The sequence below is a fragment of the Tasmannia lanceolata genome, unplaced genomic scaffold (genome assembly GCF_043159265.1).
Source record: "Tasmannia lanceolata isolate RefF3 unplaced genomic scaffold, GAP_Taslan_0.1 ptg000006l, whole genome shotgun sequence".
NCBI lineage: Eukaryota > Viridiplantae > Streptophyta > Magnoliopsida > Canellales > Winteraceae > Tasmannia > Tasmannia lanceolata.
Window position 1 is genome coordinate 2980299 of NW_027518683.1, and position 26809 is coordinate 3007107.

At 36.2% G+C, this 26809-nt stretch overlaps 1 protein-coding gene and 1 long non-coding RNA gene across 2 annotated transcripts; both read left to right on the plus strand.

Annotated features, from left to right (window-relative positions):
* The first annotated feature begins 2572 nt into the window (after positions 1-2572).
* On the plus strand, positions 2573-8506 carry LOC143878217 (uncharacterized). Its single transcript, XR_013250897.1, has 3 exons — positions 2573-2743; positions 3527-3724; positions 7598-8506. It is a non-coding gene; the product is annotated as an uncharacterized LOC143878217 (long non-coding RNA).
* A 2781-nt stretch (positions 8507-11287) lies between these two features.
* Positions 11288-26065, plus strand: LOC143878218 (DNA N(6)-methyladenine demethylase ALKBH1C-like). The gene is made up of 4 exons (XM_077380520.1): positions 11288-11435; positions 13732-13941; positions 18412-18798; positions 25478-26065. The coding sequence occupies exons 2-4, from the start codon at positions 13750-13752 to the stop codon at positions 25748-25750; spliced, it is 852 nt and encodes a 283-aa protein (XP_077236635.1). The 5' UTR covers positions 11288-11435; positions 13732-13749; the 3' UTR covers positions 25751-26065.
* Positions 26066-26809: the final 744 nt, after the last annotated feature.

Genomic DNA, 26809 nt, shown 5'->3' on the forward strand with positions numbered 1-26809 from the left:
TGGTCATCACTGTATCTTCCATGGAAAATTGTATTGGAAATTGCCGGGTTTTTTTTTGTTTCTGGGAGTTATGTGGGAGAGTAAGTTAAATTTTGGTCCCATCCCATGTTTGGTTGCCTTTTAATTTTTAATCCCACTTTTGTAATGATTGCCTTTTCATCCCATCCCAAGATAACCCCAGGAACAAAAATAAACTCAGGAACCAAAAATAAGCCTGAGAAGAATTTTTTTCTACCCAACAGTTCAAGCAACCAAACAAAGGGTTTTTTTTTTCCCACCATATCTCCCAGAGTATTTTTTTTCTCCCACATAACCAAACATGGGATTTTTATTTTACTAGGATACTTCTAGGACTTTGTTTTCCCCACCTATCTCCCAGGGTATTTTACCAGGATACTCCATTGTGGGGATTTGCTAGGCAATTTCCATTGTGGGGCTTGCTTTTGCAAGTGAGAACAGCCACCTCAGCTGGATAAATTGAATGAGACAAAATTCGACCAGAAAGTCTACACATGGGGCTGTTCTCACATGCAAAAGCAGCGGCTAAATGGCTTTCTGAGAAATTGCCTAGCAAATCCCTTTTTTATGATTGAAAATTTTTACAGCTCATTCGGTTTTTCAGTTTTTGATGGGATTCATACGGAATGGTATCGAGAGGCATGGTTTTAAATTTCGGTGAGGACCGAAACCGAAATCCCCCGAAATTTGATATTTCGCGAAATACCATATTTCGGTCCAAAATTTCGAGAAAATGGCATTTTAAAAATAAAATAAAAATAAATGTTACAAAATATCAGCCGAAATTTCAAATTTTCGGAATTTCAGTCCCAAATTTCGAAGCTTAATACCGAAATTTCGGATTTCGGTGGGGTCCGAAATAGGTACCGAAACCGAAATTTAAAACCTTGCCGAGAGGTTATGCGAAATAGCATACGTTTGGATTTACTAATTAATACTCAAGTGGTTGCACCATCTCCTACCAAATTCATGTAAACATCAATGGATCCCACCAACTACACAAATAAATCAGGGCTGTCGATTTTACTTCATCTTTTGATTAGGTGGTCCCACCAACCCAACTCAACCCAAATGCATCGAGTAAGGCCCACAATTTACGTTGTAAGCTTCCGGTCATTACCTGTCAGATCTCATTGTTTTATGTTAGTAGGGGTCATTTAATGCAGCCGCGGGGGCGTGCCTATATTTTTCCATAGTCCTTTTTTAAGAAAAATCACCACTGCCGTATTGTGATGATCACACTCCTCACTCTATTAAAAAAGTACACTATGGCCCGCACCATAGGATGATCCAGACCGTCCATTAGAGGGGCCACAGCCTAAAAGGTTGTGCCCCAAAAATCATTTCCCCTCAACGTTAGGTATAACCCTTTTGGGGCACGAGAAAAGTGTTCTTGTACTGCAGCCCAAGAGCTTAATTGCGCTTATAAAGTCTCGCATTAGTTTGTATAGCGCCCCCCTCTCCCCCCTCGAAATGTATAATGGAGCCATAAGAAATGAACCAATGTGAGGCTTTATAAACAACTAAAGCGAAGTTAAGCTCCCTGCACCCGTGGTTTTAAATTTCGAGATTTCGGACCAAAATCCGAAACTGAAATTTTCCAAAATTTGATTTTTTGCCATTTCCGGAATTTCGAACCAAATTACCAAATTTCGGAGTTCACTGAAATTTCGGTTTTCGGTGGGGTCCGAAACGGTTACCAAAATTTTAAACCTTGCCTGCACCACGGAACACTTTTCTCTCTGGGGCATGCACAACCTATTTACTTATTAATAGTGTGAGGAGTGCATCATCAAAATATGGTTGTGGTGATATCATTATCTTTTTCTTTTTTTTTTCTTTTTTTTTTATAGTTACAACTTACAACATGTGATACTCTTCGGAGTTTTAATACGATGAAACTTGTTAGAGTCCATTATTTTTCAAAAAGGACTGTACGGCCACACCAAATGATGATCCAAACCGTCCATAAGATGGGATACAACCTAAATAGGTTGTGCCCCAAAAATCATTTTCATAGGTTGATCCTAACCATCCGATCCACAGAGGGACTGCACATCCGAGGGTTGATCTCTTCGTTGGAGTAGAACGAAGAGAATATGAAAGGGTGCGCCCTTACATCGGTTGCTACTGGCCAACCGGGGTCACGCTCGGCCACCTGCATTAAATGCGGACGATTTTCAGTCTGTAAGTAAAGTCGTAGGCTATGATGGAGGAGGAACAACTCTGACGTTTTTCTGTCTATGAAGAAATCGCCTTTTGATTTTTCCAGAATTTCATTTAGAGGCCTAGAGGTTACCCAAAATGCCCTTTTTAATTGAAAGTTAAATGTGTTTCTAAAAACCGCAAGCAAGCGGATTTTCTCGAGTTTCGGTTTTCCAAACTCTGTGAGAGGACGCTCTTTTAGCGTCGTTTAGTATTAGTGTATTACAAGTGATTACTAGAAAATAAGCCACCCCGTTATCCTGTATTTACGAAAATACCACAAATCATATGCTGATCCTCTCACGTCCTTCCTCAAAAATCAAAATGGCGAAAAAAAAGAGAAAGAGAGATTCGATGAGATTTGGGGATGGAGAGGAGGAGGGTGAAAGATGGGTGAAATATTACTCTTCATTTCATCAGATTTTATTGGTAGGAGAAGGAGATTTCTCTTTTTCACTATCATTGGCAAAATCTTTTGGTTCTGCTTCTAACATGGTATCAACTTCTCTAGACAAACAAGGTATCATCATCTCTATTGTTTCATTTCAATCCTTGTATTTTTTTACTATGAAACCAATAAAAGGTAGACACTGATTACATACCCTTCTACTGTTTTTTATTATTGGTTTATTTTTAGTATGGGAAATGATATATTCACCCTTTCTTCTTGCTTGGGCCACCCGCTTGTAGTGTCAAAGGGTATTCATAAATGCACTAGAGAGGGCTGGCCCAGGGAAGAAAAAGGGCTTATATATCACTAAGTAGTATTTGTTGCAATCTTTTTCTGTGACTGAGAACAATGTCTTCGTCTGTGGCTTTTAGAATGTGTTCTTGAGTTCACATTACTGTATGTGGGGAAACCTTAAAAATTGTTTTTACTGATTTTTTTTTCAGAAAAATAATAGCCCAACTTTTCTTAACTAGGTTACAATTATTTAGAATAAAACTTTTAAGATTTTATTTTGCTGGAAAGTTTTTAGGTCAAGTAGTTTTTACTTGGAAAAGTAACATTCTGAAATAATCCATTTTTCCAAGAAAAAAAAATGATTTCGATGGAAAATTAATAGTTTATGGTACAAACTTAGACTTGAAAAAATTGCATTTTCTTTGCCATTAAAAAAAATCATTTTCTTGATTTATCTTTTAATTGTGTAGTCTTTTTCACATTGTATTTTAATGATAAATGATCTTGTTGATGTTGGAAATATAATATTCATGTATGGGTATTTTTAATTTTGAATTAGAATGATTGTTCCGAATTCAAGATAATTAGATCTGATCTTTATATATGCTTTTCACACAGATGTTGTGATGAAGAAATATAAGAATGGAAAATCCAATTTGGTAAATTTAAAGAAGTTGGGTGCAACTATTTTGCATGGAATTGATGCGACGAAGGTGATACTTCATAAAGATTTAAACATGAGGAAATTCGATAGGATCATCTTTAACTTCCCTCATGCAGGCTTTCATGGAAGGAAGATCAATTGGGCATAATTAGGTCAGTCTTATTTTCTTTGGAATTAATTCTCTGAATTAAATATTAATTTTCTTTATTTACTTTTTATTTTAATTTCTCATATGGGTATACATTTTGTAACATTTATGCTTTTGAAAACTAGTAAAATTTAAAATTTTGAAATTTGAATTTGAATGTAGTAACAGGCAAAGGAGGATTTAAAATTTTTGAGTTTAAAATAGGTTGGACAAGATAACTTAGTTACAATGATAAAGGATATGGGTGAGCCTAAAATAAACCAAGTTTTGGCCTTTACTAATTTGATCGGAAGTGATGAGGATGAAGTTTTGCATTTCAAGATGCTCATCAACTATTTTATTTTATTTTATTTTATGACTATGTTAATATGGCATTCAAAGAAATAAGATAACAATTTATATTGAGAGTATAAGATAAAGCCAAAATTCAGTGGGTAAAACAAAACGTCTTCGACAATGAAAAGTATTATAAAGTGTTGTGATTTGATACCTGTAGCATAAACTTTAATTGATTCAAAATTTCGAGATCAAGTAATAACAAAGTGACTGTTTTTTATACTAAATAGCAATTTGCATGTGTAAATTTGAATAAGATGTAACACTAAAGTGTCTAAATTGGACTTAACAAGTAAATTACCCAGAGATTTTCTATCAAGCAAATAACAGATTATGTGTTTAGCCTATTCATGAGCAAATAATAAAAAAACAGTAAATAAAAGGAGATTCAGGACTTCCCTTTTGATTTGATGAGGCAAGGGGTTTTGCTCTCTTAAGATGAAAGGAGATGAAGCGTAGGTGGGTCATGTGACCCTATTTGAAGACTTTTGAGATGGCGTTGGAGCTGCGGCGCCAGCTTAAAAATGGCAAAAAAAAAAAAAATGCAGAAAAGAAAGAACTATAGAAGAAAATGAATCCTTGAAGAGAAAAGAAAGTTTGTTGCCGGGATTTTCTCGTGCGAGAATTGTTGTGTAGAGATGACCCTCACATGGGTTTTTATCGGAGGTGAGAGGACAAGAGAATCAATCAAGGGGGTTTGGAGTTTAGGGTTTATTAAAATCGAATTTTGGTGTGTTTTTGGAAAAAACCTGATGCCCCAGTAGGCAACCAAGAGTTGGGTGTGTGTGTGTGTGTGGTGTGTGGGGGGGGTGGGGGTGGTGGAGGAGTGCTGATGAGATAGAATTCAAGATGAAACAGTAAATTAAATGCAAGGAAGAAAGAGGAAGTTATTAAAGTCAAGAGAGATTGCGCCAATTTTATAGTGGTTCGGCCTATACCGCTAGGCCTACATCCAATCTCATGAGCAAACACTCGCGGTTCAACTAATTGTCTTCTTTAATGGTGAAGACTCCCCACGTACAATGATCTCACAGGCTCCAATCGAGAGCTTTTACAGTCCACGGGTTGGATCAGTGTGTTGTTCACCCACTTTTACAAGAGAAATGAGAATCGCCTTTGTCCAAGGCTAGTACACCGCTTCAGTATATTCTTCTTCTTCAATTAATGGCAACAATGTGTCCTAGGTAGATCTTCAACAGGATAGCAAGTCAAAGCACAAGAAGTATTTTCAATGGAAAAACGATTTGCAAGTGAAAGCTTGTATTTCAAAGACCAGGAAAGTTGTTCACAGTCCCCCAAAGATTGGTATATATAGTGGCAATCAATATGTTACCATTGTAGGTTAGGAATAGCAAGATTTGACTCAAAAAGATTTTGAAATAAAAGAGCTGTTTGAAATAATTTCCAAATCTGGATCGCATCCAGACTTTTTGCAGACGTATGGTCTAGCCAAACGTCCGGCCGTAGAACCATTCTCTGTTAACTTTACTGATATTCCAATACAGAACCAAAACGTCTAAACAGACGTCTGTTCTCCATTTTTAACTTGTTTTGAAACTTTTTGAAATGTTCTTCATTTCATCGTTGAAAACCATTAATTTGAGTAAGTTTGAAACATTTAGGGCCGTTTGGATGCCGAGAAGATTTTGATTTGGATTTCTCACATTTGCAGCCCTTTTTGCATTGTAATTTGGATTGGATCAAGTTCTTGGATTTCTAATTCAGCAGCTGACAGTAAAAAAAACAGATTTCTAAATAAGCGGTGGAAATAAGAAATTGGAAATCCACAGATCTGGCAGTTTCCTTCACCCTCTTTGCTCCTCAACCTCTCCCCTCCACTAGGTAGTACCCCCTTCCCTCTCTGTCTCCCTTTACTCAAGCTGGCAGATCTATTCATTTTCTATTCAAAACTCAATTCCAAATCGAAATACAGAGTATGAGGTATCCAAACGGGCCCTTAAGGACTTTTGAAAAGGATTATGTTTTTTCAATTTAGTTGGTTTGGAAGAGTTTTGAGTCCGTGTGTGGGTGGATGGGGGGCTTGAACCAGTGTTTGTTTTTTAACTTAGGGCCCGTTTGGATACCTCATACTCTGTATTTGGATTTGGAATTGAGTTTTGAGTGCAAATGAACAGATCCGGCAGCTCATGGAGAGAGAGAGCGAGAGAGAGAGAGAGAGAGAGAGAGAGAGAGAGAGAGAGAGAGAGAGGGAAGGGGGTACTTCCTAGGGAAGGGGAGAGGTTGAGGAGCAAAGAGGGTGAAGGAAACTGCCACATCTGTGGATTTCCAATTTGTTATTTCCACAGCAAACCTAGAAATCTGATTTTTTTCACTGTCAGCTGCTGAATTAGAAATCCAATAATTTTATCCGATCCAAATTACAATGCAAAAACGGCTGCAAATGTGAGAAATCAAAATCTTCTCGGCATCCAAACAGGCCCTTTAAGGTTATTTTAAAAGAATTTGGATTTGTGCTTTGAATTGCATCCTAAAAAGCATATCTCCATATACATTATGCAAATGTGAGACTTTGAACTTCACTTGATTGAATTGTCCTCAAGGTTGATCTTTAAGCTCGGATTTTGATGTCTTCAAGTGTTCCTTGACTTAGCCTCATGAGATCTTCCTTGTGGTTCCATCCTTGACTCTCTCTTGTTCAATGGCTTCAATCTCATTTGTCTCCTTTCTAGGTACATTTGACCTTTATAATGCCATTCACTAACTAAACAAGCTTGACAAGATCAAAACCATTAGCACTTCAATATATTGATCAATTTGTGTTTGTGATCATCAAAATTGGGATTAAGGACAGACTGTTGAACCCTTGGTCTAACAAAATCGAATGTAAAACAAGCAAGAAATAAATTTGAAGGGGTTTTGTGTAATGGCGGAAGATTTCGGGTGGTGGCCCTGCGATTTGAATTTATTCTGCCATTTCGGGAAGATATTTAGGAGAAAGAATGGGATTTTGGGAGAATTTTGGATAAAAACAAAAATGGGAAGAAGAAAATCACGTTTTAGGGCTTAGTGGCAGCCCTTTGTAAATTTAAATATATTTGGAGCCGTTTACATACTTAAATGGAGCATGACAGAGACTGTGAATAGGCTAAGAAATGAGGGCTTTCTTACAAAATTTTAAAATGGGATAAAAATGGCAAAATAGTTTAAAAGAAGCCTGTTTACATCATGCATATTCATATTCTCACTTTTGCTAATCTATAATTCATACATGCACCCAAACTTGAATTGATATAGATTTATCTTGTGGAACTTAATTGTACATCACATGTAATTCATTGGTGTGGGTTAGAGAACACATTATTTAAAGAGAAGGCGGTAAATTCAGAAGGTCTCAAGTTAATGCATATCAAAGAGACATTTGTTACATACTTATCCAAATAGTACATACTAATGTACATGCATGCTCACATATATGCATACAAATGGTTCATAGTGATTTGCATTCTTTCTTCAATTATTTTTCAATTAGGATAATGTTTCTACATACTCATGCGACTATACTGTTATTTTTGTGGTTTAGGTTACACAGGAAATTAGTATTGGGTTTTTTTAAGAACGCCAGTAGAATGCTTCGACCGTATGGAGAAATTCATGTAAACCATAAAACAAGCGGTCCATTTCTCGATTGGAATCTTGAAGAGCTTGCTTTAAAATGTTCCCTTGCTTTGACTGAATGTGTGGAATTTGAAAGAAATGACTATCCAGGTTATAACAATAAAAGAGGGGACGGAGGAAGATGTGATGAGCCATTTCATCTAGGACAGTGCAGTACTTTCAAGTTTAGAATTAGAAGCACACATAAAGATAGGATATCTGCGGCAGCGATGGGTCATATTCATGATATATCTCTCCAGAAGATACCAGAGTTCCAATGCGAAAATGAGAGAGATATCATTAGAAATGATCGTTTACTTAGTGTTGGAAATTCACAAACAAATCATGTTATTCATGAGCAACGTGAAATTCAGTATGGTTATTCAGGACTTCTAAGGAGAAGTCCACCACCTTACATTTCCTTGACTATGCCAGACCTCATGCGAAGATACTGTACTTCACGCACAATTACGATCGACAATGAATTTGTATGGAGCTTTAAAAATTATGTTAGACATAATCGTGAAATGTTTGGGAGGGCTAGTTGTGAGATTTACATGCAAGAAGAACCTGAAAGAAGTTTGTCTGGTTACATTGAACATCTTCAAGAACATCATCAGAGCATTTTGAGATCAGCCAGGCTTAGGAGACTGTTGCTTGGTCCTTATTGATGACTGAGAACCAAATTTTCTTGTTTTCCTTGGTACGAAAAATTAGCATTTTGTTGAGGTTCTACAGTTAGCTATGAATTCAATGTGTAGTGATACAATTGCAGCGTTTTGGTACTTCAGGGCTGAAGTTTGCTCTGATTATCTGAATGATGGGATATGGTTAAAGAGACTTATTTCTGTGTTAGTGGGTGTTTCTAATGTATATTTTTTTTCATGTGAAGCTCTTAATTTCTTTTCGCTAAGATAGCTACATATTTTGAATCCCATGATTGTCAATTTTCAGTAATATATTCCAATCAAATTTGCTCTCTCTAGACTAATGCAGTCCAATTTTAATTAACTCTTAAAAAAGAGAGTTAAACTCACTAGGACTCAAGCCCAAGACTCAACCAGGGTAAAGGGAGTCAAGTAGGGTAAGTTGATGATTGACAAGCTAGTTAGTGATGAATTAGATGAGCTAGTGATTAATTAGATGAGCATTCAAACAATTTTGTCAAAAGAAATGGTGCTGAGGTTAGATCCTTGAATTTTGGCCCCATTGAAGTGGTGTTTGTGGTGGCCCATGAAATCAACAGCCTTGATCCCACCACATTTTGTGGCTCTTAATGAAAGTTGGACGGGTTCTTCATGTGGAAAGACCTTTGGGCCCTATTGGAGATGTTTAAAAAATGGGTTCTAGTAGACTGGTTGTTCTGTAGAGGGAACCTCAAAAGATTGGAGGATTAGGAGGGAGATGATTTACGTGGCACAGCCTATTTACATTGTAGCGTAACAAATGATTGGGTTAGATACTGGAATTAATAGCTACACACCATGTACAATCTTGTGAACAAAATACCTTTCCTTAGATGTGTGTTTGGTTGCACAAAGGGTTTTGCTTGGTATTTGGGTGCAACATAAGCAAAATCCCTTATTTTGTTGCCTGTATATAGCATTGAAATCCTTGGATGCTACCACTTTGTCTAATTATTTACACCAAAATAGGGTTGTTTTAGTCATTTACGTTGGAAAAGTGTTGAGGCATAGGTTGGCTATCTTCTTCCTTTACAAACGAGCCATCGCCATGCACTGGAAGTGCAGTTTTTTAGCCCGTGTTCGGCCACCAAGAAAAAATATTCCGTGGAATATTTGTGGGGCCAGTTGTAAGAGATGGGCCAGAGGCAGAAAGACTGGAATTTATGATAATATCCCTCTAATTTCACCACAATCACATCAATTCCTTCTAAATTGTAGAGAGAAAATATATTCCTAAGAATAAACTTTCCATCGGGAATGCTTCTCTTGCAATCTAAAAAGGGCATAATGGTAAACCAGATACTCAAATAACCCTACAATATTTTCTTTTTCGGAAATTGTGGAATTTTATAAGATAGGCAAAGCCACCACCCAGAAAGACATGCTATCAAAGAGTACGAGTTTTTATATGGTGTAAGCCCATATTGTCCCGTATTTTTTGAAAAGTACTATACGGACTACACTATAGGATGATCCAAACCGTCCATGTGATGGGACACAAGGTAAATAGGTTGTGCACAAAAAATCATTTCTATAAGATGATCCCAGCCCTCAGATCTATAGTAGAACTGCATATTATGAAACCTTTATAGATCAGAGGGCTAGGATCATCCTATGGAATTAATTTTTGGGTAACAACCTATTTACTTTGTGTTCTATCACATGGATGGTTGGGATCATCCTATAATGTGGTCCGTATAGTACTTTTTGAAAAATACGGGACTATAAAGAGTACAAGAAAGAGAGAAATAGAATACTAAGAATAATTATTAAAGGGAAAAATACACGTAGACCCTCCCCCCCCCCCTCCCGGTGGTTTCTGACACATTCAACTTAACCCCTAATGTTTAAAAAGTAACAAGTAGACCCCATGTGGTTTCAATTTGTATAAGGTAGACCCTCTCACTTGACGGTTCGTCCATAGATTGAAGGGTTAGGATGATCCTATGGAGCTGATTTTTTGGGCACACCCTATCTATGTCAGGGCCCATCGAATGAACACTTTGGATCATCCAAACAATGTGGGCCCATTGTGTTTTTGGTAGTGTGACGAACCGTCAACTTAGGGGGTCTACCTTACACAAATTGAAACAACGGGCGTCTGTTTGTAACTTTTTAAACATTAGTAGGGGTATCAACGGATCCACCTATGTCACAGTCACGATCCATTTAAATTCCTTATCGGTCAGGTCGGAGTCGGATTGTACTTCGAATCATACTTTCCATGTTGTGATCACGATCCATTTTAATTCGGACCGTCCATCGGAGTGTCCTACTATGTCCCACTAAACTAAATAAAGAATTATTAAAAAAAAAAGAGTTATAATGGTAGACCACCATTAGTGTGTCTCTATGCATTTTCTTCAACTAAATTAAAAATTTGTCTATGTTTAATCTATGTGTAAAATAATGCTTGTAAACAATAAAACTACTCAAAATTACATACACAAATATAATGTATAACTACTATCAACTAATAAATTACCTTAAAACCCCTCTCTCTTCTCCTTCGTGAAAGTATGAAATGAAATGAGTGAAATCGCATTCCCATCTGATTCATTAAGTGATAAGAGAGGTTTACACCAAAATGCCCTTCATAGAACGGTTAGCATTAACAAAATTTGAAGGGTATTTTTGCAAAACATTTCGGATCATAACTATCCAATAGGCATCTGTGGCGTGCCCATACACAATCCAAAATTTTTCGGATCTCAGATTTGATAATCTGAAATATGCCCATGGATCGTATTCATATGTTTAGATCCCGTTCATTACCGTTCGGATTCGGACGATCCATCGGACCGTCTGGATCCATTGACAGCCCCAAACATTAGGGGTTAAGTTGAATGTGTCAGAAACCACAGGGGTCTAAGTGTATTTTCTCCCACTTTACTTTCCTAACAAATCTAAATAAAGAAATAACCAATAAGTATAAAGATTCTTACTAAATAACTAAATATTAGATCCTCTAATATTAAATAGTAACTAATAGACCTCTTCACGCTCTCTTCTTCGGATTCCACTGTTTTCTAGGCTCTCTTCTTTGGATTCCACTTTTTTCTCTTCCGATCCTTCAAGGTATGTATCTATTTACTCTTTGATTATTATTTTTAGTTTCTCGGTTTTTTTTTTTTTAAGGATTCAAGGCGTTCTAGGGCTACGGTATTTAATCTGTTTTATTTTTTTTGTCTCTGGATCTGTGATTTGAGGTGTTCTTTCTGCCATGTATGTATGCTCTAAGTGTTCGTTGGATTATTCAATGAACAAGGGTTTGTTCGTTGGTGATCTTTTCCATTATTTCTCATGTTTATTTGGAATATTTTAGGGTTTTCTGGTTACTTAGATTAAGGCATATTTCCTAATCTTTGACTCAGTATTTTATAATGTTTATTGTTTTGATGTTAACGAATAAACTAGGGTTTGTCTGTTGATCTAGTATGTGATGTGTTTTTTGGTGTTCTTTTCCATTAATTCTCATGTTTGTTTGGAAGTTTTTTAGGGTTTTCTGGTTGCTGAGATTAAGTCATTTTTCTTTTATCTTTGTTGATAATGTTTGTTGTTTTCTGAAAGCTGATCGTTGGGTTTTAAGAAGATCTAATTTTTTTTTGCTTTTCATTTGTTTTTTTTTGTTGTTGTTGGCACCAGAGCGTTAATTTTGAAAATTGGCATGTTTTTTTGAAAATCTAAAAGGTGGTCTATGGCATGTTCTGTATCTTGAAAATTGGCTATGGAATTCTTGGAAGCATGGTTTTAAATTGTGACTGAAATCCAAAATTTCGGATTTCGGTTAACCCCGAAACCAAAACCAAAATCACTAAAACCTGAAACGTTACATCATTTGGAGCGAAATTTCGTCCAAAATTTAAGGAAATTCAACAAAAAATCTCAAATTTTTAATTATTTAATATTTTCCCAAAATTTCAGGCCAAACTTTGTTATGAAATGAAATATTAATTTTAATGGTTTCGCCGGATTTTGGCCGAAATTTCTGTTTCGGTGAGGACCAAAACACATTCCGAAACCGAAATTTGAAACCATGCCTGGAACATCGTTCAAATGTCATTGGATATTAACTCCACGTGAGCACAATTACGTAAAACATGTTTTGTTGTCGGGAGTTGCATGGTAGCTAATTTAATGGATCCATTCACGGTTACAACTGAATGCATTTCCTGAGACGTGTCTCCTACCTTTGATTATTTGTCTTTCTTAGTTTGGTTATTGTTTGTTGGAGAAAGATTTCGAGAACTGATAACATTCGTTCGCTTCCTGTCGAGCTGCCGTTCCTGACATGTACTTTGAATCTACTTGACCGCATCCATGTTAAGAGGCATTTTATTGGCGATCTTTTCAATGAAAGCTGCGATTGGGTCCCAGTGCTCAGTGTCGAAGAGCACAACGCACCCAACCTCTGCGGAAACGGTGGGGAAGGGGGCCGGCATCCTATACCTATCAGGGGCAGCCCATTTGGATGACTAGAAGTTGTATTCACTATGCCATACTGAGGCGAAAGTGGCTCCATATGGGGGAAGCGGGTTGAGGGGGGAAAATGCCGTTGGGTCCCTTAGGGACTGTACCTAAAATTGCGAATTTTATTCACTTTACTATTTAATAACTCATAATCAGATCTTGCACATAATTTTTAAAAAGTTAAATTTAATATTCTGAAGCATTTTGATGACAGATACTGTTCAAGAAATTATTTTCCAAACAAATCATATTCAATTTTCAGAAAAAGTAAAAGAATGTCCCCCAAACAGTGTAATTAGCTAATTATATTTTTGTGGAAATGAAGGATGCCACCCAGACATTGTAAACCTATTTAACTCTAAATATTTTTTTAACTATATTCTGTTTCAGGTGAAATCGATTTTTTCGCCTGCGATTTAATAGCTTATAAAGTAATGTCATGTCTTACATTGCCTTTTTTCAAAAAAATAAAATAAAAAAATAAAATATCATGCCTTACATTCTTCTAGATATTGCCTTCAGAATGCAAAATTTGTTACTGACCTGTATATGGTGATGACTGTGTTACCTTTTCTGGGTTGTTGAGATATATGAAAATTTAGTTTTGCAGGGGATTTACTTTATCCTGAGTCCTGACTAATTAGCGAAAATGGTTTCTATTATTATTGTGCCCCCGTGTGCAGTATCTGAATTCGTCACACATTTATTTGATTTTGTTAAACCAAAATAACATATATTTGTGTGTACTTGCAATTACCTGATAAATGTCATTAACTGGACATTCTCTGCATGTTGCCTTCATTCGATAGTGTTCAAAATTTCTTAACAGATTGTGTTTCCTTTAATGGTGTTTATGAAGCTCTAACTGTGATCTTGTATTGACTTATATGTTTCCTTTCACCAGAAATCAAACAAGAATTCAATGTTGAAAAAGGATGAGCCTTCCTCATCTCAATTTTGCTTTGATATATGCCAGATTCCTAATGTGAAACTAAATGCTTCTCTACTATCAGAGAACACAGGGCAACTTGAATGTTTTAAGAATGGTCCCCGGGCCCAAGAGCTGGCGTCTGGAGTGGTTCTTCTTAAGAATTTTATCAACCTTAGGGATCAGGTGTGTTTCCTCCTTTCGAACACAATTTTGTTTGGATTAAAATTTTTCATGTAGGAAAATAATTGTGTAGGATGAGTCCATTCTGTTAATTTTGAATAATGTTCATCTAGAATTAGGTATTCCTTTTTCTTCCACTATGTGCTACCAACTGCTCCTTATGTCATTTAGTGTTGTGTTGCTTCTGGTTTCTTTTCATTTTTAGTCTTTTCCCCGAATGGTAGAGGATTTGTTAGAGAAAGAAAGGCTATGACGAACTCATGACTGAGGTGATCTCGAGGCAGAGATATCCTATCAGTTTATGGAGCATTGGGCACATCCTAGCTGTTCAAAACCTGCTCATCAATAGCCTGGGATGTTTGGAGCATTGGGAGCATTGGGCGCTTTAAGTTATTTTTATTATACCTTCATGATTCTATTTTAAGGGCCAAGATTATGACATCTCAGCAGCTAGAATTAGAAGTTATGTTTTAGGCATAGTTGACAGTGCGGGTAGCGAATTTGGAGAGTGATAGCTCTTGGGAAGGGAAGAAGCAGGAAGATGTTGGGAAGCATCAAGGGAAGCAAACAGGAAGCTTGGGAAGTGAAAAATTCAAGACAATGAAATAATTGTGAAAAAAATGACAATTACAAATAAGTTCTAATAAATCATTCAAAAAAAAAAAAAAAAAAAAAAGTTCTAATAACTCGTAACTATATAAGCACATAACTGCACATACACACATTAACATTACATACAAACTAACATGAAGTAATAAACAGTTACTCTAATGATTCTACTCTAATTACTTACTGCACAACCGTGATCTATATGAAGTTGTGAACAATCAATAGTAAGATAGTATTTAGTAGCTACATATACAATTAAGATTTGTGAAAAAACTCATTAACAGTTAGTAGTAAGGTAGTATGTAGTATCTACATCCTACAATTATGATTTATGAAAAAAACTCCATGAATTATGATTAGTAACTAACATCCTGGATCATACACACATAAACTAAAAAAAACACTGAACAATTAAGCTAGTATTCTTATTTTGTCAAAGTATCAAACCACCTTCTTTATATTCCTCCTCTTGTAATTAATCAATCAAGAAAAATTGCAACAAACGAGCAATTAACCTATCGAAATCACAGAAGTTAAATAAAAACAGAAAAATGGGGAAAAAGGAAGAAAAACTTAAAATACACACCTCTTCTTTTAATTGATCTATTAAGAATAAATCAACAACTTCAACAAAAGAATCTACTCAACTCAACTCAACTAAGCCTTTGTCCCAAACTAGTTGGGGTCGGCTAATGAATCCTTTAGAAAATTTTCATGAAAAAGGTGAAAGAATCTACATGGCTCAAATTGACTAAGTCTAATCCTTACACTAGTTGGGTTCGTCTACACGGATCATTTTCTTCCATTCTCTCCTATCCAAGGTCATGTTCTCTGTTACGTTCCTGGCCATCAAGTTTTTCCTTATTGTTTCTACCCAAGTTGTTTTCGGTCTGCCCCTAAACTTCAACAAAAGAATAGTTTATCAAAATCTCATAAATAAAAGACGGAAAAATGGAATAAAAAAGGGAAAAAAACTTTCAAATACAGACATTAACTCTTTCCACTTAAGAACAATTAATGAACTACCACAAAGGAATATTTTAGATTTAATAAAAAATTCAGAAATTAAAAAAACTGTTAGTGGGCATTTACATCATTGTTATGCATTTTCTTGTTTTTGGTTAGCTGGAATTAGATGCAAATTGCATGTGAAATTTTTACTTGTACTAGGCGATAATATGTTTGCTCATTTACTATCTCAACACGAGGACCTCGTAAATGCTAACCATATTTATGATTGGCTATAGAAGTCCATATTCTAGTTATTTTATATACTGATGCATGTATAATACAACTGTTTACTTACCATTCAAAAAATAAAAATAAAAATACAACTGTTTACTAATGTAGCAGGCCCATTTATCATAATTGATTGCGCTAGATTGCAAGTTTAAACACAAATTGCGCCACAGTCCAATTAGTTCGCCCAACTAGACTAGCCCTCAGTGTTTTAAGTTCCACATATGTTAGCTACTATTTTGTACTTGCAGTTTCTCTATATTTAAAGGAGCCAACCCAGGCTTTGGTTTTTTTCATTCTAATTCTTACTAGTAAGCTAAGCTCCTAAAGCACATGAGGTCTCTATAGAAACAAACCCTTACTGTTAAAATAGTGCAATATTCCTTTCCCACATCAGTTAAGTACTATTCTATACTCGCAGTTCCTTTGTATTTATATAAAGGAGCCAAACTAAGCTCATATAGCGCTCAAGATCTCTATAGAAAAAATATCCCTTTGTATGTTAAAAACATTTCAATATTCCTGTAGTTTTTGTAATTGGGAATTTGTTTTCAACAAAAATGGGTCATAAAGACTAATCACCACGTATTCTTAGGTCTTTTTTTTTCATAAAACTGTGTAAAGTCGTGTTTTAGCAAACAATTCAACAATCTTGCACCAAATATGATTTTGATTCAGTCCGGTATAATCTCTAGATAATCTTCCCATTTGACCCCTGTTCCTGATCATGAGTGCATCTCAGGCCCTTGGGGTGCCTCTCAAAACTTGTTTTAGCTTTTAGCATAAAACTGTGTAAAGTCTTGTTTTAGCATTTGCTTTCACTAAAGCGATTCAATTTCATCTCTTCAACTCCAACATGGGGTGCCTCTCAAAGCCTCCATGCCCATACGGTCACAAGTCCAAAATAGATTCATCCCTTAAACAAGTCGTGGTTGTCAGTTTTTCACTCACCTCGCAGCCCACCCAGCAGATCAAATGGAATATAGCAAAATAGGTCATCCCATGTATGTTACTGGATACGTTTACAGGCCTTGGGTACAAATCCTGATAGATACGATGCGTAATGAGTATGGAAATGATAGTTTCGTGACTTCGTCCCTTAGATTTCTTATTAATGGTTGATTTTATCAACGCCCTTCATCTTTTATACCGTGGAAATCAGTTTGTTTGTACAGTTCAAACTTGAGATTTGAGCATCAGTTTATTATAAAGATTTAGCTTGTTTTACCCGACTGAACTCGGTTTACTGGTTTAACCTTTTCGATCGGATTTTATCATGCACCATAAAGTTAGTCTTTCTTATTTAATCTGATTATTACATTGAAGAATTGTCACAAAAGTTTAACACAATAGCCGGTGACCCTTGGCTGCCACGTGGGCAAAACTCAGTGTAACTAGCACCTTGGAGCTCTCGCATTAAACAAAACACAACTAAATCTTGCGCCTGCTAGGACAGCAAAAGAATCCCTTCACTGCTGTAACTCATCGATCAAACCATAACAGGTTGGTACCTTTAACCTTCGAACTTGCCACATTAGTGCCCGAAACCTGTTCATAAGTCACCTGTTACGGACCCGATCCGGATTGTAACGTGATTGATCTTCTTAGAGGGAAGATCGGCCTCTTGATCCACTTCGAGGGAAGGATCAATCCTCCTTTGTGCACAGGACATATTTAGAAACAATTTTCTTCATTCCTCCCCTTTCAATACTTTCTACAAGATTTAAATAACACTGTTTACAATCGTGATACTCCCATGAAAATAGGCACAATCCCCCCAAAATAAGCAATTCAACTATTAAATAGGTAACTCCCTTATCAAATCCCTATTAAATAACAATTACTCCTATCAACTATCTTAACTTCTAAATAATATCCTTTTTTTTGAGACGGTAAAATGAGAATATATTAACTTCTAAAAAATATCCTAGCATAATAAGAAAGATAAACACAAGGCAATCCACGCACACCCAACCTTTCCTAATTATTAGTGATGATGTTGCCATATATGTGGATCCATATTCAAGCACGTAACATCACCCAATCTAAATACTAAAGTTTGATAATACCCAACACCTAAAGTAAGATTAATTAAATCTTAATCCAAACTCAACCATCAGACTCCAATTCAAGCCTTAAAATCCTTTATTCAACTAGATTCAAATTCAAATTTTAAACTCACCTCCCGTTACCAATTTTAAATTTAAACATTCAAATATTCAAACTTTCAAATTTTTATAGTTTTCAATGATGGCCCACAACTCTCTTATAAGAACTACAAGTATTTTGTAGAGCAATGATAAACTCACCCCAGTTGTGGGTTCACAACCGGTACTCCTCTGTGTGCGTGTGCACTCACACATGCTCTCTCTCTCAACGTGAACTTTTGGTGGGGCCTAGCCCCACTTGTTAGTACTCTCTCTTTGCTCCTCTATCTTTGAGAGCAAACCCTCTGGGTGGGCCCATTTTCTTACACGAACTACTATAATTAGAATTTTCTCACTACTTAAGCTCTAGTAATTAGTAATCAATGGCTTCATGGGCTACCAGTTTCTATGTTTGTATTTTTTTATATTTTTAAATATTGGATTCTGTTGAACATTTTCATCTATATATTGATTGCAGGTTAAAATTATAAAAAAATGTCGAGAACTTGGTCTTGGTTCCGGGGGTTTCTATCAACCGGGTTTTAAGAATGGTGCAAAACTGAATCTACAGATGATGTGTCTAGGAAAAAATTGGGATCCAGAAACAAAGTTATATGGACATAGACGACCGATTGATGATGCTGAACCTCCTAGTATCCCAGTTGAATTTAAGCATTTAGTTCAGAAAGCAATTAAAACTTCTCGTGCCTTTTTAAAGAAAACCTCCAACTCCATAGAAGATATGCTTTCAAAGATGGCACTACAGGAAACCTCCAACTCCATGAAAGATATGATTCCTAAAATGTCACCTGATATCTGCATTGTCAACTTCTATACGACTAGTGGGAAACTTGGTCTCCATCAGGTGCGTGAATGAATCGTATTTCTTAATTAATATCAATGGAATTTTGTTGATTTTATGATGATCGTTTTGAATATGTTATTCATAATATGTCGTTTTAAGTATGTTATTCACTTTTTACTTTTAATGCTTTCCATTTGAAGGGAAAAGTTTCCCTTTAGTATAGTGGCCCTCAAACTCCAATAAATGTAAATAAATTCACCTTTAACTCCCATAAATGATAGGGTTTAGGTTTTGCATATTTTGCTTATCCTGTAAATGTTTGCCTCAATACAAACATTGTGCAAGAGTATGAGGCCATTAGATTAAATTTTACTTGATCATATTCTACTTTGTGTACTTCTAATTTCACCTTCTCTATCAACGATGAGAACTTTTTTTACTTAAACCTTCTAATCAAAGTCTGCTGAACTCATCTATATTTGAATTCAAATAGCTTTTTAAGGCTGTGTTTGTATTTAAAATTATATGAAAGTGCAATTTTTTAAAACTACAAAAGGCCATATGCAGTTACCACATCTCAGCATAACTCCTTTTTTATGTTTTTGTCAAATTATTAAGAAATGTAAGAAATCTCAGACTTTTGAGAATCTCAGAATTTCCAGCTTGTCAGATTGTGGACCAAGCCTTATGAAGAAACAACCCTGAAAATTGAGGGAGTTATATAAAATGTTAAGAATGCTGAAATTTCAGTGTCTGAATAGAATTCTCAGGCAATGTGTACCTCATAAGGTACCCATAGTTAGCACTATTTCAATTCTCGTGCACATATTTACCCGCCTAGTTGGACAACATAGTCTTCATTAATGAAAACAGACATAATGCATTATACATACCATTAAAAAAAACATTATAAAGATAAAAAAATGCATTATAAAGAGTCTACTAAAAAACTGCACTATACATGTTGCACACGGATTTTTCATCATGAATAGATCCAGTAATATGTTAACAAATATCTTACAAATTGCCATTAAAAAACCAAATATTTTAGAAACCGATAGTTTGGTGGGAAGTATACATTACTTGTATACATTGATGATAGATGTTGTATGTAGGTGTGGTAATTATCATGTCCTTCTGGGAAAGTGGTTATGTAGGTTTGGGGAAGAGCAGTCACAGCTTTGGGTTAGGGTGATCGGGGGTAAGTATGGATGCAAATCTGGGAAGTGGGAATCGGATAACCTTTTCAATAAACAAGGCTTGACCGTGTGGCGCGATATTATGAAAATGAACAATGCTTTTAACAAGGGTGTAAGGTTTATTCTGGGGATCGAATTAAATTTTTGAAGGATGTTTGGTGTGCTTCAGAGCCTCTTATGAATCTTTTCCCGAATCTACTTGTTGTGGCTGCTAAGAAAGAGGCCCTTGTCTGTGAATGTTTTGTTCGTAACGAGGGTGGCTTAGATTGGACTCTGGGCTTTAGGAGGAATTTAGGAATCTTTTTTTTGAGAGAGAGTTGGTCTCGGTATCTCAATTTCTTAGTATTTTAGATGGTTGCTACATTAAGAGGATTGGGTTGGATAAGAGGGTATGGACTCCTGAATCCTCAGGTTTCTTCTTTGTTAAATCATTCTGCTCTCTCTTGGTGCCATGTGGTGTATCCCCTATTTCGGCCAAGGTATGGAAAATTCCTTGCCCTCCTAGAGTTTGTATCTTCGGTCGGGCGGTATGTCGCGATCGGATTCAAATGATCAACTTCCTTTGGAATCGTGGTATGTGGCTTGTTGACCATTGCCCCTTATGTTTGGAAGAAGGTGAATCTGTGGGTCATCCCAGAGAAACCAAATCTTGGAGTTGGTATCCAGATTAATAATCTGTAAAAATGAGATTACCAATGCTCTGGGCATCAAACTCAAATATCATCTGTTCCATAATAGCAACAAAAGAATTAGAATAATCTTAACTAGATTCTTGAGCCTCCTGGATTTGGCTTTATTCCTTATCTTCCTAGCATTCCAATCCCTTAGTCATAAAGACAAATTTACCTAATGTTTTTCTGGAACGGGCTCTACCTCCTTTAATTGTTATTTCTCCTTTCCTTAACCCTTCCATGATAGAATTTGCATTTGGCCCCTCTTCCGCTTTTGGTTTTCTCTGGTCTCATCCCGAATCCAAATTTTCCGGAATTCAGGGATAATGCGGGGTACCTCGCACCTAGTAAGAGACACCGATATAGGCCGGGGCCCTAAAACGAGTCTTGATGCCCACCATAATACGCCATCAAGCAACTTGATACCGATTTCTTCTTGGGATGAACTCCCTTTTTCAATGCTATGCAGCTAAGACATGACAGAGTTCAGCAGCTCTGATCAGATAATAATAGCAATCTAGTGTTCTCATCAAGACCTTTATTAGATCCCTTTAATTTTTTGACGGGCTCTAACCCCTTTAATTGTTATTTCTCCTTTGCTTAGACTTCTTGGGATGGCCTCCTTTGTCCATGCTATGCAGCTAAGACGTGACGGAGTTCAGTAGCTCTCGATCAGATAATAACGTCTATGTGTTCTCCTCAAGAGCTTTATTAGATCCCTTTAATGTTTCGACTAAGTAAATCGAGACACTTATTAGTCACTTTTTTAACCCGGAATTTATCTAAGAACCCGGGGCGGCACCTCAAATTTTATTAATAGGGGAAAAAGTTACAAGAGGAGGACATAGAACCTTGCCTCTAACCCATCCCATTACAATCAAAGTATAATAATATAACCCATCTACCCATAAATATAAAAAAAAACATTATTTATTACGAATATAAGGAATACACAATTGGTGTCATCTAGCAGGTCCTCTAGAATCCTTGGGGAGGCTGGCCCCATTCCAAAGACTGAATTAATGCTAGTATCACAAGCGTAATTTGCAAAGCTGTCTGCAACTAGGTTATCTTCCCTGCAAATGTGAGCGACGGCAAATTCCATAGAGGATAATATTTTCCATATTTCTTTTAAAATATAATGAATGACCCATGGATATTTGTCTCTGCCTTTAATGATATTCACAAGGACTAGACTGTCGGATTCAATCCATATTCTTTTAAACCAGTGATTGTGCTATAGTGTATAGACCATCTCTCATAGCTCTGCCTTCAGCTAACATATTAGTATTCTCATCATAAAAATGAGAGAAAGCACACATTATCTCTGATTACACCTCCACCAGCTGTCACAAATGTCGTTCTTGGGAATTTCTCGGGAAGGGAAAATCTCGGGATATATTAAATTTTTTTTTTAATTTTTTCGGGTTTATATCAGGAAAAAACCGTAAAAATAAAATTAATTTAAAAAAATATATAGAAATATTAAATTTAAGAAAAAAATATAAAATCAAAATACCGTAAAAATATCAATATCACGATATTATCGGGATATCTTACGATAATAATGAAAATATCACTATATTTTTAAATCTCAGGATTAGTTTGGGATTTTGCCTTTATATCAAAATGTCGTGATAAAAACGCGATATTTTGAAAAATATCAGAGATATTTGTGACATAGCACCAGCTATACCAGGATCATCTCTAGCTGCACCATCGACGTTCAGCTTCAGGATGTTGTCAGTCGGCCTTACTTCAGTAAAGTAGTAGTAAACTAAAGAAGGTTTTCCTCGGATGGGGTCCTTAATTTTAATGTTGATTTGCTCCAAAGCTAATCTTTCCATAAAATTGCAATGGGATTTAGTTTTAGCATTACCACTTAGTTCTTTTAGCCACATTATGATTTTCTTTTCTATATGACTGATTTGGGTTATTTGGTTTTCTATCCTTCTTTTACATCTTTCAAGCCAGATTTCCCATATTATGATGAATGGAGCAATTTTCATACAATGATTGAATTCTATTTTTAATAGATTGGATGGGGATCAATTTGATGTTAAAAATGTTAAAAAAGAAATTCCAGAGATCACTAGCCAAGTCACTTTCTATAGAAAGGTGTTTAAGATTTTCATAATTTCCTTTCTCACAACAGTTACATTTGGAAGCGACCTGAACACTTTTTTCCCTGATGATCATCAACAGGCACGGCTTTATTAGGGAGTTTCCATATAAACACACCAATCTTAATCGGAATGTTATTCCATATATTCTTAGTCCAGCTATGCGTTTGATGGTTGGTCCTCAATAAATTCCAAGCTGATTTAATTGAGAACCTCCCATCACTTTTAGGGCACCAGATGAGGTTATCCTCATTATCACTTATTTGGAGTTTCTAGTTACTAAGATCATCTTTTTAGCTTTGACTCAAACAGTCATATATTTTATCCCAATTCCAATGTCCATATTCATTTAGTATTTCATTGAGTTTAAGGTCTTTATCAATATTATGAGTATCTGTTGCCTCCTCAATTAAGGGTCTCCTGCCATACCATTTATCATACCAGAAAGAAATATTTCCTTTACCAATAAGCCATCCGCTATTTTTTAGTCCTCTGTCTCTAACCTTTATGGTATCTTTCCAGCTTTTTTTTTGAATGATATCTTTCCAGCCTTTTGAACTATAGCTTCTCACATTTGAGTAATTTTTATGTTGGTTCTTAGCATATTTAGATGTCATGAATCTGCCCCATAGAGAATTCCTCTCATGAATGTGATGGAGAGATTTGAGTCTAAAAACATGGCTAAAAGACCCTTATCAGTCGTATTGGTCATTTTCCTGGCTAAATTTCCACCAGACCAGGCTCTTCTAGGAACCAACCAAACTGTAGTGGTACGCGGCTCAGAAAGGGCTCCATGATTTGCACCCAGAACATCTGACATAAGGCACTATTTGTCCATTTCCGGAATAACAGTCATTAGAAACGTAGAGACGCTAGGAGTCAGTTTTAGTCATAGCAGCATCCCATCATTTCCTTTGATATCATCATTAACCGGAATCACATCATCCAAAATTCTCTCATTAACATTACCTCTGTGAGATTTCTAGACAGTGCAAACCATCAACCATATTATGAGTTGTGTCATTATAAACTTATGGGGCCTCCGATACAGGTTCAGTTTCTTTTCATTGGTGGCTTGAGGAACATCCAGATTTTTATCCATGCCCCTTGATCTGAAAGTTCTTTCAACACAAACTTATCTATAATTCTATATTCTGATGCTCTATTGGGTTGCACTTTAGAAGTATAATTCTCAGATTCACTCATACCCATCTCAGTCCCTAATGTTGAGGCTTAGGAGCTTTATCTAGAATCGGATCTCTTCTTTTGCAGACTTCTCAATCTTTAGTATCGTGGCCAATTTTCTAACAGTGGAAACAATAGCTTGGAAGCAGATCCACAGTCATGAAATCATTCTCACTAACAAAACACTGTAATTGGTGTTGCTGATCTAGCATAATTATCAAAAAATCCTCCTGCAAGTTTAGATTCTTCTTGATGTGGTTTTTAATATGAACAACATGAGACCTTTCATACGAGCAGTCATTTAACAATGCAAAGTTTAAAAAAGGTCGATAGCTGGCAGGCGTACCTGATGTGGTCCTTGAAGGTTTTTTAATCTCAAGAGTTGTATGAAGAAGGAACCTGTTCTTTGTGAGCATCAAAACAAACAATCTGGCTTGCGAGCTTCCTCCCAAAGAAAACTGTTTTTCTGAGGAGATGGCAACTGGAAGGGATTTGGACGATGAAAAAATTACAAGATCCGTCTTAGCCAAGTTAGAAAATCCGTTGGCCGCCAATTGATGATGATCGATTTGGAAGTAATAAGTTATCCTCCCAAACACAAATTCCTAGGACTGGATCTGGGAAAGGATGACAGATTTGTAGAAACTAGGCAGTTCCCACAAAGAGAAGACTACACATCAGTGGCCGTGGACAATGAGTAGATGAAAAACCTTTGGGTTTATGATCACACTATAGCGAATAAAAACCCTTAACCACTATAACCACCGCAAAAGCAAAATAAAACGCTATCAAAGCAGTTAGGTGTATATTTGTGCTTATTCTATCATTTTCCAAGGTTTCATTTTAAATTTTCTTCTTTTCCATGGATTTTCATATACTTCCATAATTTTTACAAGATTTTCATGGACTTCCATAGAGTTCCGTGAAGTACTTACACTTTTGCGGGAACCAACGTCCTTATAAAACCCAATTTGAAACCTTTTCAAAGGCCTAAGCGACCAATTCCTACATGGGTCTCAGATTCTCATCCTAGTTACTCATGACAAAAATATCCAACTAAAGCCAGGATCTCATCCTAGATGTTACTCTGCGTGAGAAATGGAGACTAATTCCCTCCCAATATTATGTTGTTACTATCATTTGTAGTTATATATGCCATGTGCATGATAACACAGAAAATTATCACAATTTAATCCAACAAATCCAATGTATTGATCCACATAAATGGATGTCCATATTCACTTTATAATGATTGGTTGGCTACACACAAGTTCTGAGTTCTAGTCTCTGCGATCTTCATTTTACTAGTTCTTTTGTCAGTTTTATTATCTTTTTCTGATAGAATTTTAAACTGTTATGTATATGCATAGCCCAGTACCACTATTTTTTTTTATTGAAGTAATCAAAATGTAATTTCTTATTATATCTGCTTAAACTTTGAAATTTCTCCTTCCATAGATGTGTCTAGGATCCAAAAATTGTCTTACATAGGTGGCAATTGACTTTCATACAGCTTCAAACATGAACTTTCCTTTTATAAATATATTCACTTCCCATACAGGATAAAGATGAGAGCGAAAAGAGCATTAGTAAAGGATTACCTGTAGTTTCATTCTCCTTGGGCGACTCAGCGCTATTTCTGTATGGAGATAAAAAAGTAGGCAATGCAAAGAAGGTTATACTTGAATCAGGTGATGTTTTAATATTTGGTGGCAAATCAAGGCTTATATATCATGGAGTTGCAGAAATTCTACATGAAACGGCGCCGAAGCTCTTACTTGATGAAACTAATCTCCGTCCAGGACGTCTCAATCTGACCTTCAGACAGTATTAACTTCTCCCTTGTTAGGCTTCTGTTTCATGGAGTTCCATACATTCTACCTAAGACGGCCGCAGGCTCTTAATTGATGACACAATTCGCAGGACGTGACCTTAGCAAAACAACCCTCTCATTCATTGATTTGTTGAATTTTCATACCGTAAAATCAAGAAAGCATGGAGTCTTTCAAATGCCCTTGAAAATACCTTGATCGGATGATCTAGCCCCTTGATTGATCTGATTAACTCTTGTTTATGCCTCTCTGTGAGACCCAGAGATTGCATCTTAACTTCAGTCTGTTTTCTAGCCATTGATAGCTAGTTGCGATCATCCTAGGTGTCCATTTTTCTGACCATGTCATATCTAACAATAGTGCCTACCAACTAAAGGGTCTCGATCATGCTAAAGTTGTGTAGGTGGGCCCATTTCAATCACTCTTTCTCGTAGGACCATTTCCCTTAACAGGCACCTGTTTCGATTGAAGGAATTTTCTAGAAATTTTGGGAAGGAAAATTATTTCAAAAAGTTCCTAATTTTTTTTACACTTGGAAAAGATAAGTCGAACCAAGCCTATTCAATTTTTATTCAGAGGTGCCTTCAATTTATGTTTATATCCCACTAGATTAACCATAATCATATCATTTCCCACAAAACAGTGGAAAGAAAAAAAAATTCTTAGGAAAATTTTTTCCACCAGAAATGTGTTTCTTGCAATCCAAACGGGGTGCGTTATTGCTCTCCCTTCCAACTTTCTAGTGGGGGTCCATGAATTGATGATCCCAGCCATTAGTTTCTACTGGGCCCACTATAGATGGATCATTCTCCAAAACTCAACTTCATTGGTTAATTTGAAGCTAGAATGGGTCATGCGTAGAAATGAAGCATGCACTATGAGACCAAATTCGTATTGGGAAATGATATCCCCCCCCTCTAACGGTTTCTGTGAGAATGGTTCATTGCTTGAGGATAAATTCACCCCGTTTAACGTTTTTCCTGGCCTTTAAAACTTAACAGATAACATTAAAGGGGGGATTTTATCCTAGGGATATCACTTCCCATTGGTATTTCAAATCA

What these genes read in the sequence shown, in the direction of transcription:
- LOC143878218 (XM_077380520.1), top strand. Translation starts at nt 13,750, where the DNA reads ATGTTGAAAAAGGATGAGCCTTCCTCATCTCAATTTTGCTTTGATATA. An exon ending in TTATCAACCTTAGGGATCAG is followed by an intron (nt 13,942 to 18,411) that starts GTGTGTTTCCTC and finishes TATTGATTGCAG; the next exon opens with GTTAAAATTATAAAAAAATG. An exon ending in GGAAACTTGGTCTCCATCAG is followed by an intron (nt 18,799 to 25,477) that starts GTGCGTGAATGA and finishes CTTCCCATACAG; the next exon opens with GATAAAGATGAGAGCGAAAA.